General features: G+C 47.8%; 1 protein-coding gene across 1 annotated transcript in view; it reads right to left on the reverse strand.

The window, feature by feature from the left end:
* The window catches only part of ZRANB3 (zinc finger RANBP2-type containing 3), a 255,035-nt gene that overhangs the window by 91,911 nt on the left and 150,624 nt on the right, over positions 1 to 12,500 (reverse strand). Inside the window, exon 9 of the mRNA XM_075319678.1 lies at positions 3,645 to 3,764. Within this exon, the coding sequence (XP_075175793.1) occupies positions 3,645 to 3,764 (120 nt within the window). The remainder of the gene's footprint in view (positions 1 to 3,644; positions 3,765 to 12,500) is intronic.

Raw genomic sequence — 12,500 nt, forward strand, 5'->3', positions numbered from 1 at the left:
ATGAGCAGCGAGAAGCAGTGGCCGGTTGTTACTAATCTATTTGCCACGGCCGAGAGCCACTAAATAGAAGACCAATTAGTATCACAATGACTGTGGAGTAGTGGGGATCCAGGGCTTCTATGCAGTCCACCAAGCTAGGGGGCCTTATGCTCACCCTAACCTCAAGGATACTCTTGATGGTGCAGAGGTCAGAGTCTCCTTCCTGGCCCTACCCCTGACCAGTCCTGATAGGATTACTCCTCCCACTTCCCCCAGGAGTGTGATGAAACCCACAGATAAAGACAGACAAGGGAAAACCAAAACTCTGCCACAGCGCACACACAAAAGGTAAAGATAATAAGCGATTCAGGAGGAAAACAAGAGCAGGAAGGAAGTACAAAACAGGTGTAAACTCCACAACCGCTCCAAGCAATGAGAACAACTTTCACCAGTAAGTCTGGGACATCACATCTCACAGACTTACCTAGAATAAACTATAGCTGGCATGGGTTGAAGGTTTCAACCAGCATAAATAGGAGGGGAGCAAATGTGATAGGCTTCCTCACATGTGACCATAGGAGGAAGCAGACTAGAAGAGATTAAGGGGTACTTAGCACGTTGCAACATCGCACTTGCGATATCGTCGGGCTCAAATTGAACGAGCGTTTAACAGTCCAAAATCGGTGATCTGTGTCACGTCGTTCATTTTCATAATGTCGGTGCGTCCGCAGGTACGATGTTGTTCCTCGTTCCTGCGGCAGCACACATCGCTGTGTGTGAAGCCGCAGGAGTGAGGAACATCTCCTTACCTGCGTCCCGACGGCAATGTGGAAGGAAGAAGGTGGGCGGGATGTTTACGTCCCGCTAATCTCCGCCCCTCCGCTTCTATTGGCCGCCTGCCGTGTGACGTCGCTGTGACGCCGCACGACCCGCCCCCTTAGGAAGGAGGCGGGTCGCCGGCCAGAGCGACGTCGCAGGGAAGGTAAGTGCGTGTGAAGCTGCCGTAGCGATAATGTTCACTACGGCAGCTATCACAAGATATCGCAAGTGCGATGGGGGCGGGGACTATCGCGCTCGGCATCGCTAGCATCGGCTAGCGATCTCACAGCGTTCAAAGTATTCATAATTCTTGTTCGCCTGCCTATGAATTAGCACACAGTTGGTCGATGCCTGAGTTTGCATTGATCCCAGACTGCAGAGAAACCATCAGGCGGAGTGTCAGAATCTGTAGTCTGAACAGAGCCCGAAGACGCCATGACAGTTGGTGAACTTTGTACAAAACTCCGAGTGACACCTCCATGGCACAAGGACAGCGGCTGCCCTGTTAACTCAATCCCACTAAATTTTCCCTATCCTTTGGGTAATGGAAATCATTGGAGACATTCCGTTTATACAGTCAGGGCCAGAAATATTTGGACAGTGACACAAGTTTTGTTATTTAAGCTGTTTACAAAAACATGTTCAGAAATACAATTATATATATAATATGGGCTGAAAGCGCACACTCCCAGCTGCAATATGAGAGTTTTCACATCCAAATCGGAGAAAGGGTTTAGGAATCATAGCTCTGTAAAGCATAGCCTCCTCTTTTTCAAGGGACCAAAAGTAATTGGACAAGGGACTCTAAGGGCTGCAATTAACTCTGAAGGCGTCTCCCTCGTTAACCTGTAATCAATGAAGTAGTTAAAAGGTCTGGGGTTGATTACAGGTGTGTGGTTTTGTATTTGGAAGCTGTTGCTGTGACCAGACAACATGCAGTCTAAGGAACTCTCAATTGAGGTGAAGCAGAACATCCTGAGGCTGAAAAAAAAGAAAAAATCCATCAGTGAGATAGCAGACATGCTTGGAGTAGCAAAATCAACAGTCGGGTACATTCTGAGAAAAAAGGAATTGACTGGTGAGCTTGGGAACTCAAAAAGGCCTGGGCGTCCACGGATGACAACAGTGGTGGATGATCGCCGCATACTTTCTTTGGTGAAGAAGAACCCGTTCACAACATCAACTGAAGTCCAGAACACTCTCAGTGAAGTAGGTGTATCTGTCTCTAAGTCAACAGTAAAGAGAAGACTCCATGAAAGTAAATACAAAGGGTTCACATCTAGATGCAAACCATTCATCAATTCCAAAAATAGACAGGCCAGAGTTAAATTTGCTGAAAAACACCTCATGAAGCCAGCTCAGTTCTGGAAAAGTATTCTATGGACAGAGGAGACAAAGATCAACCTGTACCAGAATGATGGGAAGAAAAAAGTTTGGAGAAGAAAGGGAACGGCACATGATCCAAGGCACACCACATCCTCTGTAAAACATGGTGGAGGCAACGTGATGGCATGGGCATGCATGGCTTTCAATGGCACTGGGTCACTTGTGTTTATTGATGACATAACAGCAGACAAGAGTAGCCGGATGAATTCTGAAGTGTACCGGGATATACTTTCAGCCCAGATTCAGCCAAATGCCGCAAAGTTGATCGGACGGCGCTTCATAGTACAGATGGACAATACCCCAAGCATACAGCCAAAGCTACCCAGGAGTTCATGAGTGCAAAAAAGTGGAACATTCTGCAATGGCCAAGTCAATCACCAGATCTTAACCCAATTGAGCATGCATTTCACTTGCTCAAATCCAGACTTAAGACGGAAAGACCCACAAACAAGCAAGACCTGAAGGCTGCGGCTGTAAAGGCCTGGCAAAGCATTAAGAAGGAGGAAACCCAGCGTTTGGTGATGTCCATGGGTTCCAGACTTAAGGCAGTGATTGCCTCCAAAGGATTCGCAACAAAATATTGAAAATAAAAATATTTTGTTTGGGTTTGGTTTATTTGTCCAATTACTTTTGACCTCCTAAAATGTGGAGTGTTTGTAAAGAAATGTGACAATTCCTACAATTTCTATCAGATATTTTTGTTCAAACCTTCAAATTAAACGTTACAATCTGCACTTGAATTCTGTTGTAGAGGTTTCATTTCAAATCCAATGTGGTGGCATGCAGAGCCCAACTCGCCAAAATTGTGTCACTGGCCAAAGATTTCTGGACCTAACTGTATAAGGCGATATATTTGTATCACTACTTATAGAATTTTCTGCACAAAAATGACCGTCGTAGTAAAAAAAAAATGAAAAATTGTATGCAGGGATAGATGAATCGGATCCTGGCGCTTTGCACAGGCCCCTGCATTGTACACAGATTTTTGCAGAGGCAACAGATCGATACCTATAATGAGGTTAAACACAAAGGAAGTTCCAGATTGAAGATGCGTTCAGAAGGAATGGCGAGGTCCTGCCACGCGGAGCTTACATTTTAAGGTGGTTATTAATTAAACTGTCACTAGCGCTTTATTGACTGTCGTTCTCTGACACCGTGCATCGCCGAGCCATTAATGGGCTGAAATCACCTCCAATTAAGACTTCACCATCTCCCCGGAGGCGTGCGCTCACAGTTTTTCTTAGTAAATATGACCATAAGGGAAGCTGTCTTGCATAATTAAAGAGCCCCTGCACTCGCTGGAGGCCGCCATCTTGGGCGATGTAGTAACGATACATGATCAGTGGATCCGGTCTTGGATGGAGACGGCGGCACACGGGGAAGGCACGGTCTGATCTATGTGGACCCTGCACCCGGCCCAGGTTCAGGCTCGGTCACCGCGTCCCGGTCGCTTCGCTCACCTTGCTCTCGATGGCGGCCTCGGTGCAGGCCTGGAGCATGGAGAGATGGTGCCCGAACACCAGGAACTTCAGCTTCTCATTTTCCAACATCATTTTAATATAATCTTTCACGGCTCCAGCCTGAAAAACACAATAATCTATCATTCTGACACTGCAAATTGAGACTGAGAGAAAGAGACTGGGAAGAAACTCACTCAAGACTACAAGTCACTGCGGAATCCAGAACATTGGAGAAATAGTCACCATGGTAATTAGGACTGTGGGATCAGCTATACAGCCGGTGTCCAGACATCAATACACAGCCACAGCTACACAGAGATTTACTAACATTACACATGCTGTATCACATAATATACTCCAGAGCTGCACTCACTATTCTGCTGGTGCAGTCACTGTGTACATACATTACATTACTGATCCTGAGTTACCTCCTGTATTATACTCCAGAGCTGCACTCACTATTCTGCTGGTGTAGTCACTGTACATACATTACATTACTTATCCTGTACTGATCCGGAGTTACATCCTGTATTATACTCCAGAGCTGCACTCACTATTCTGCTGGTGCAGTCACTGTGTACAGACATTACATTACTGATCCTGAGTTACCTCCTGTATTATACTCCAGAGCTGCACTCACTATTCTGCTGGTGTAGTCACTGTACATACATTACATTACTTATCCTGTACTGATCCGGAGTTACCTCCTGTATTATACTCCAGAGCTGCACTCACTATTCTGCTGGTGCAGTCACTGTGTATGTACATTACTGATCCTGAGTTACCTCCTGTATTATACTCCAGAGCTGCACTCACTATTCTGCTGGTGCAGTCACTGTGTATGTACATTACTGATCCTGAGTTACCTCCTGTATTATACTCCAGAGCTGAACTTACTATTCTGCTGATGCAGTCACTGTGTACATACATTACATTACTGATCCTGAGTTACCTCCTGTATTATACTCCAGAGCTGCGCTCACTATTCTGCTGGTGCAGTCACTGTGTACATTACATTACTTATCCTCTACTGATCCTGAGTTACCTCCTGTATTATACTCCAGAGCTGCGCTCACTATTCTGCTGGTGCAGTCACTGTGTACATACATTACATTACTGATCCTGTACTGATCCTGAGTTACCTCCTGTATTATACTCCAGAGCTGCACTCACTATTCTGCTGGTGCAGTCACTGTGTACATACTGTACATTACATTACTTATCCTGTATTGATCCTGAGTTACCTCCTGTATTATACTCCAGAGCTGCACTCACTATTCTGCTGGTGCAGTCACTGTGTACATACATTACATTACTGATCCTGTATTGATCCTGAGTTACCTCCTGTATTATACTCCAGAGCTGCACTCACTATTCTGCTGGTGCAGTCACTGTGTACATACATTACTGATCCTGAGTTACCTCCTGTATTATACTCCAGAGCTGCACTCACTATTCTGCTGGTGCAGTCACTGTGTACATACATTACATTACTGATCCTGTATTGATCCTGAGTTACCTCCTGTATTATACTCCAGAGCTGCACTCACTATTCTGCTGGTGCAGTCACTGTGTACATACATTACTGATCCTGAGTTACCTCCTGTATTATACTCCAGAGCTGCACTCACTATTCTGCTGGTGCAGTCACTGTGTACATACATTACTGATCCTGAGTTACCTCCTGTATTATACTCCAGAGGTGCACTCACTATTCTGCTGGTGCAGTCACTGTGTACATACATTACTGATCCTGAGTTACCTCCTGTATTATACTCCAGAGCTGCACTCACTATTCTGCTGGTGCAGTCACTGTGTACATACATTACTGATCCTGAGTTACCTCCTGTATTATACTCCAGAGCTCACATGGCCACAGCTCCTGGGGACGCAGACTGCAATTCAGCTTAACGTGTATACAAAAGACAAATACATCATTAACCCCGGAGGGTCTGGAGCACAAATTCATTTTATGAGCCCACTCATAAGACATATGCATTCATTACTTCAAGGATCTTCCTGCACTTCTATACAGGTGATTAATTTTCCCTAACTGCCCAGGAAGGACAGGATATTCCTACCCTGAATTCCACTGTGGAGGGAACAGGAAAAACCTCACCGTATTGCCACTTTTCTTGGATTTCTGGACGAGCGTCTTTATACATATGCCTATGAGTAAGGAGGCTACTGTCTGTTAATCATTGAGGAAACTCCAAAAAACTCTTTTCTTCACAGTAATTTAGCGATTAATGTGATCAAGGTCCTGGAGTTAATTGTCGCTAGTGTCATGTCTTTCAATTGTTGCTATCTTGCCTTCTGTATTAAAAATCTATTAGCATCGAGAAAGAGTTAGATCTTTATTCATTCTTGCCCATTGAGAGTGCAGTGTTCTATTTATATATGATTTTTCAGGGATTTTTATCCTCTTACACTAGCACCTCCCTCATTCTTCTAATTCTAAGTGTGTGCACACTATTTTCTTAACTTTTATACTCCAGAGCTGCACTTGTTCTGCTGGTGCATTCATACACAAGTATAACACATGCAACTCAGGGTCAATACAGGATCAGTAATGCAATGTATGTATACAGTGACTGCACCAGCAGAATAGTGAGTGCAGCTCTGGAGTATAATACAGGAGGTAATGCAGGATCAGTAATGTATGTACACAGTGACTCCTCTAACATAATAGTGATTGCAGCTCTGGAGTAGAATAAACAATGTAACTCAGGACTAGCACAGGATAAGTAATGTAATGTATGTACAGAGTGACTCCACCAGCAGAAAGGTGAGTGCAGCTCTGCAGTATAATACAGGATAACGAATGTAATGTATGTACACAGCGATGCTACAAACAGAATAGTGAGTGCAGCTCTGGGGTATAATACAGGATATAACTCAGGATCAGTACAGGATTAGTAATGTAATTATGTAGAGAGTGACTCTACTAGCAGAATAGTGAGTGCAGCTCTGGAGTATAATACAGGAGGTAACTCAGGATCAGTACAGCATTAGTAATGTAATGTATGCATACAGTGACTGCATCAGCAGAATAGTGAGTGCAGCTCTGGCGTATAATACAGGATGTAACTCAGGATCAGTACAGGATTAGTAATGTAATGTATGTAGAGAGTGACTCTACTAGCAGAATAGTGAGTGCAGCTCTGGAGTATAATACAGGAGGTAACTCAGGATCAGTACAGGATCAGTAATGTATGTACACAGTGACTGCACCAGCAGAATAGTGAGTGCAGCTCTGGAGTATAAGCCAGAAGGTAACTCAGGATCAGTACAGGATAAGTAATGTATGTACACAGTGACTGCACCAGCAGAATAGTGAGTGCAGCTCTGGAGTATAATACAGGATGTAACTCAGGATCAGTAATGTAATGTATGTACACAGTGACTGCACCAGCAGAATAGTGAGTGCAGCTCTGGAGTATAATACAGGAGGTAACTCAGGATCAGTAATGTAATGTATGTACACAGTGACTGCACCAGCAGAATAGTGAGTGCAGCTCTGGAGTATAATACAGGATCAGTAATGTAATGTATGTACACAATGACTGCACCAGCAGAATAGTGAGTGCAGCTCTGGAGTATAATACAGGAGGTAACTCAGGATCAGTAATGTAATGTATGTACACAGTGACTACACCAGCAGAATAGTGAGTGCAGCTCTGGAGTATAATACAGGAGGTAACTCAGGATCAGTAATGTAATGTATGTACACAGTGACTGCACCAGCAGAATAGTGAGTGCAGTTCTAGAGTATAATACATAATGTAATTCAGGATCAGTAATGTAATGTATGTACACATCGATACTACCAGCAGAATAGTGAGTGCAGCTCTTGAGTATAATATAGTGTTGCTAGAAAGTTGAGCAGATAAGGCTGAATGCAGACTGTGCACTGATTGTCAGGTCACATTTATCATGCAGGAGGCCATGTTGATACATCTGATCCATTATCACTGGTGATCATGGTCCTGACACCATTAATACCAGGTCCTTGTGTACCCGGTGAGTATATTTCCTTGTGAGGACGCCCGTATATAATCACTGTGAGGCAGAATGACGGGCGGGAGAGGAGAGGCTGGGGCCGGTCCTGTCATTCTAACGCATAGAAGTGAATGACATAGATTGTGTTTCCTCCGCTCGCTCTGCCGTATACACGTCCTCGTATACGCCGGTGTAATACAGGTATCAGTGGTGTCATGGATTTTAATTAGTAATGAATAATTTACTGCTTCCCACTGTAACCCACGCAACCCCCGAGACGGCTCCGGCTCTAAACTGACGGGATAAGCTATTAACACGCATTAACCCCTCTGAGCCCGATGAGCTATACATCCGCCCGGCGGTGCCGCAGATACGGGGCGGCGATGAAGGGGTTAAGGCTGCAGTCTATGAGAATCCTCATGAAGCAGATGAACAAATGCATTAATAAAATATTCAGTATAATGCGCTCATTAAATGGCGCGCCTGAATTATACCGGAGCCTCCGCGCCCCCCCCGTCCCTTCCCTAACTCCGCCGGCCCCCTGAAGATAATATACCAACGTGCCACAAATAATACACAAATATATAAAAGGGGGAAACATTAATTATTCACGAGCACAAGACGAGCGTTTGATATCATCAAATAACCGTTTAGGGAGCAACTTGGCGGCGTCGGGGGGAGAGCGCCAAAATCCCACGTTTAGGTAACGCTCTGATTTACATAACGGTACAGGAATGATTTCGGGGAGGCTTTAATGCAGTAACGCAGTGTCGAGATGTCACAGCCGCCACACTTTATACTCTAAGAAGGTGAAGATTTCGGATTTATTTAGTTTTTTACATTTTTTATTCAATTTTTTCTTCTTTTTTTCATGTTTCGGGATATGCACCAATACAGAAATGATGTCCCCCATTGTTTATCTGCTGAGGTGGCCGCAGCACGATCCAGCGTAAAGGAGACCACTGTTCTAATTATTGCTTATTTTACGCACTTGCTGCCTTTATCGGAGCCGCTGCAACAACGGACGGTCAGCGAGAAGCAGAAATAGCATTACCGTCCTGATTAGCAATCGATAGGTTCTGCTCTGCGGGTCCTGACTCCTTTCTATCATAGCTGCGATGCTCTGCGGGTCCTGACTCCTTTCTATCATAGCTGCGATGTTCTGCGTGTCCTGACTCCTTTCTATCATAGCTGCGATGCTCTGCGTGTCCTGACTCCTTTCTATCATAGCTGCGATGCTCTGTGTGTCCTGACTCCTTTCTATCATAGCTGCGATGCTCTGTGTGTCCTGACTCCTTTCTATCATAGCTGCGATGCTCTGCAGGTCCTGACTTTCTATCAGAGCTGCGATGCTCTGCGTGTCCTGACTCCTTTCTATCATAGCTGCGATGCTCTGCGTGTCCTGACTCCTTTCTATCATAGCTGCGATGCTCTGCGTGTCCTGACTCCTTTCTATCATAGCTGCGATGCTCTGCGTGTCCTGACTCCTTTCTATCATAGCTGCGATGCTCTGCGTGTCCTGACTCCTTTCTATCATAGCTGCGATGCTCTGCGTGTCCTGACTCCTTTCTATCATAGCTGCGATGCTCTGCGTGTCCTGACTCCTTTCTATCATAGCTGCGATGCTCTGCGTGTCCTGACTCCTTTCTATCATAGCTGCGATGCTCTGCGTGTCCTGACTCCTTTCTATCATAGCTGCGATGCTCTGCGTGTCCTGACTCCTTTCTATCATAGCTGTGATGCTCTGCGTGTCCTGGATCCTTTCTATCATAGCTGCGATGCTCTGCGTGTCCTGGACACCTTCCTATTATAGCTGCAATGCTCTGTGTGTCCTGACTCCTTTCTATTATAGCTGCGATGCTCTGCGTGTCCTGACTCCTTTCTATCATAGCTGCGATGCTCTGCGTGTCCTGACTCCTTTCTATCATAGCTGCGATGCTCTGCGTGTCCTGACTCCTTTCTATCATAGCTGCGATGCTCTGCGTGTCCTGGATCCTTTCTATCATAGCTGCGATGCTCTGCGTGTCCTGGACTCCTTCCTATTATAGCTGCGATGCTCTGCGTGTCCTGGACTCCTTCCTATTATAGCTGCGATGCTCTGCGTGTCCTGGCTCTTTTCTATCATAGCTGTGATGCTCTGTGTGTCCTGACTCCTTTCTATCATAGCTGTGATGCTCTGCGTGCCCAGACTCCTTTCTATCATAGCTGCGATGCTCTGCGTGTCCTGACTCCTTTCTATCATAGCTGCGATGCTCTGCGTGTCCTGACTCCTTTCTATCATAGCTGCGATGCTCTGCGGGTCCTGACTCCTTTCTATCATAGCTGCGATGCTCTGCGTGTCCTGACTCCTTTCTATCATAGCTGCGATGCTCTGCGGGTCCTGACTCCTTTCTATCATAGCTGTGATGCTCTGTGTGTCCTGACTCCTTTCTATCATAGCTGTGATGCTCTGCATGTCCTGACTCCTTTCTATCATAGCTGCGATGCTCTGCGGGTCCTGACTCCTTTCTATCATAGCTGTGATGCTCTGTGTGTCCTGACTCCTTTCTATCATAGCTGTGATGCTCTGCATGTCCTGACTCCTTTCTATCATAGCTGTGATGCTCTGTGTGTCCTGACTCCTTTCTATCATAGATGCGATGCTCTGTGTGTCCTGACTCCTTTCTATCAGAGCTGCGATGCTCTGCGTGTCCTGGACTCCTTCCTATTATAGCTGCGATGCTCTGTGTGTCCTGACTCCTTTCTATCATAGCTGCGATGCTCTGCGTGTCCTGACTCCTTTCTATCATAGCTGCGATGCTCTGCGTGTCCTGACTCCTTTCTATCATAGCTGTGATGCTCTGTGTGTCCTGACTCCTTTCTATCATAGCTGTGATGCTCTGTGTGTCCTGACTCCTTTCTATCATAGCTGCGATGCTCTGCGTGTCCTGACTCCTTTCTATCATAGATGCGATGCTCTGCGTGTCCTGACTCCTTTCTATCATAGCTGTGATGCTCTGCATGTCCTGACTCCTTTCTATCATAGCTGTGATGCTCTGTGTGTCCTGACTCCTTTCTATCATAGATGCGATGCTCTGTGTGTCCTGACTCCTTTCTATCATAGCTGTGATGCTCTGCGTGTCCTGACTCCTTTCTATCATAGCTGCGATGCTCTGCGTGTCCTGACTCCTTTCTATCATAGCTGTGATGCTCTGCGTGTCCTGACTCCTTTCTATCATAGCTGCGATGCTCTGCGTGTCCTGACTCCTTTCTATCATAGCTGCGATGCTCTGCGTGTCCTGACTCCTTTCTATCATAGCTGCGATGCTCTGCGTGTCCTGACTCCTTTCTATCATAGCTCCGCAGCCATGGGGAGGACGAGTCTGGCTGCGCCGCAGCCATGGGGAGGACGAGTCTGAATACACTTGTCCTCCCCATGGCTGCGGCGCAGCCAGACTCTTCCTCCCCATGGCTGCGGCGCAGCCAAACTTGTCCTCCCCATGGCTGCGGCGCAGCCAGACTCGTCCTCCCCATGGCTGCGGCGCAGCCAGACTCGTCCTCCCCATGGCTGCGGCGCAGCCAGACTCGTCCTCCCCATGGCTGCGGCGCAGCCAGACTCGTCCTCCCCATGGCTGCGGCGCAGCCAGACTCGTCCTCCCCATGGCTGCGGCGCAGCCAGACTCGTCCTCCCCATGGCTGCGGCGCAGCCAGACTCGTCCTCCCCATGGCTGCGGCGCAGCCAGACTCGTCCTCCCCATGGCTGCGGCGCAGCCAGACTCGTCCTCCCCATGGCTGCGGCGCAGCCAGACTCGTCCTCCCCATGGCTGCGGCGCAGCCAGACTCGTCCTCCCCATGGCTGCGGCGCAGCCAGACTCGTCCTCCCCATGGCTGCGGCGCAGTCAGACTCGTCCTTCCCATGGCTGCGGCGCAGCCAGACTTGTCCTTCCCATGGCTGCGGCGCAGCCAGACTCGTCTTCCCCATGGCTGCAGGGTATCCAGACTCGTCCTCCCATGGCTGCAGCGTATCCAGACTCGTCCTCCCATGGCTGCAGGATATCGAGACTCGTCCTCCCATAACTGCAGCGTATCCAGACTCGTCCTCCCATGGCTGCAGCGTATCCAGACTCGTCCTCCCACGGCTGCAGCGTATCCAGACTTGTCCTCCCATGGCTGCAGCGTATCAGACTCGTCCTCCCATGGCTGCAGCGTATCCAGACTCGTCCTCCCATGGCTGCAGCGTATCCAGACTCGTCCTCCCACGGCTGCAGCGTATCCAGACTTGTCCTCCCATGGCTGCAGCGTATCAGACTCGTCCTCCCATGGCTGCAGCGTATCCAGACTCGTCCTCCCATGGCTGCAGCGTATCCAGACTCGTCCTCCTATGGCTGCAGCGTATTCAGACTCGTCCTCCTATGGCTGCAGCGTATTCAGACTCGTCCTCCTATGGCTGCAGCGTATTCAGACTTGTCCTCCCACGGCTGCAGCGTATCCAGACTTGTCCTCCCACGGCTGCAGTGTATCCAGACTTGTCCTCCCACGGCTGCAGTGTATCCAGACTCATCCTCCCATGGCTGCAGCGTATCCAGACTCGTCCTCCTATGGCTGCAGCGAATTCAGACTCGTCCTCCTATGGCTGCAGCGTATTCAGACTTGTCCTCCCACGGCTGCAGTGTATCCAGACTTGTCCTCCCACGGCTGCAGTGTATCCAGACTCGTCCTCCTATGGCTGCAGCGTATTCAGACTCGTCCTCCTACGGCTGCAGCGTATCCAGACTTGTCCTCCCACGGCTGCAGTGTATCCAGACTTGTCCTCCCACGGCTGCAGTGTATCCAGACTTGTCCTCCCATGGCTGCAGTGTATCCAGACTCATCTTC

The sequence above is a fragment of the Anomaloglossus baeobatrachus genome, chromosome 7 (genome assembly GCF_048569485.1).
Source record: "Anomaloglossus baeobatrachus isolate aAnoBae1 chromosome 7, aAnoBae1.hap1, whole genome shotgun sequence".
NCBI classification, from domain to species: Eukaryota; Metazoa; Chordata; class Amphibia; order Anura; family Aromobatidae; genus Anomaloglossus; species Anomaloglossus baeobatrachus.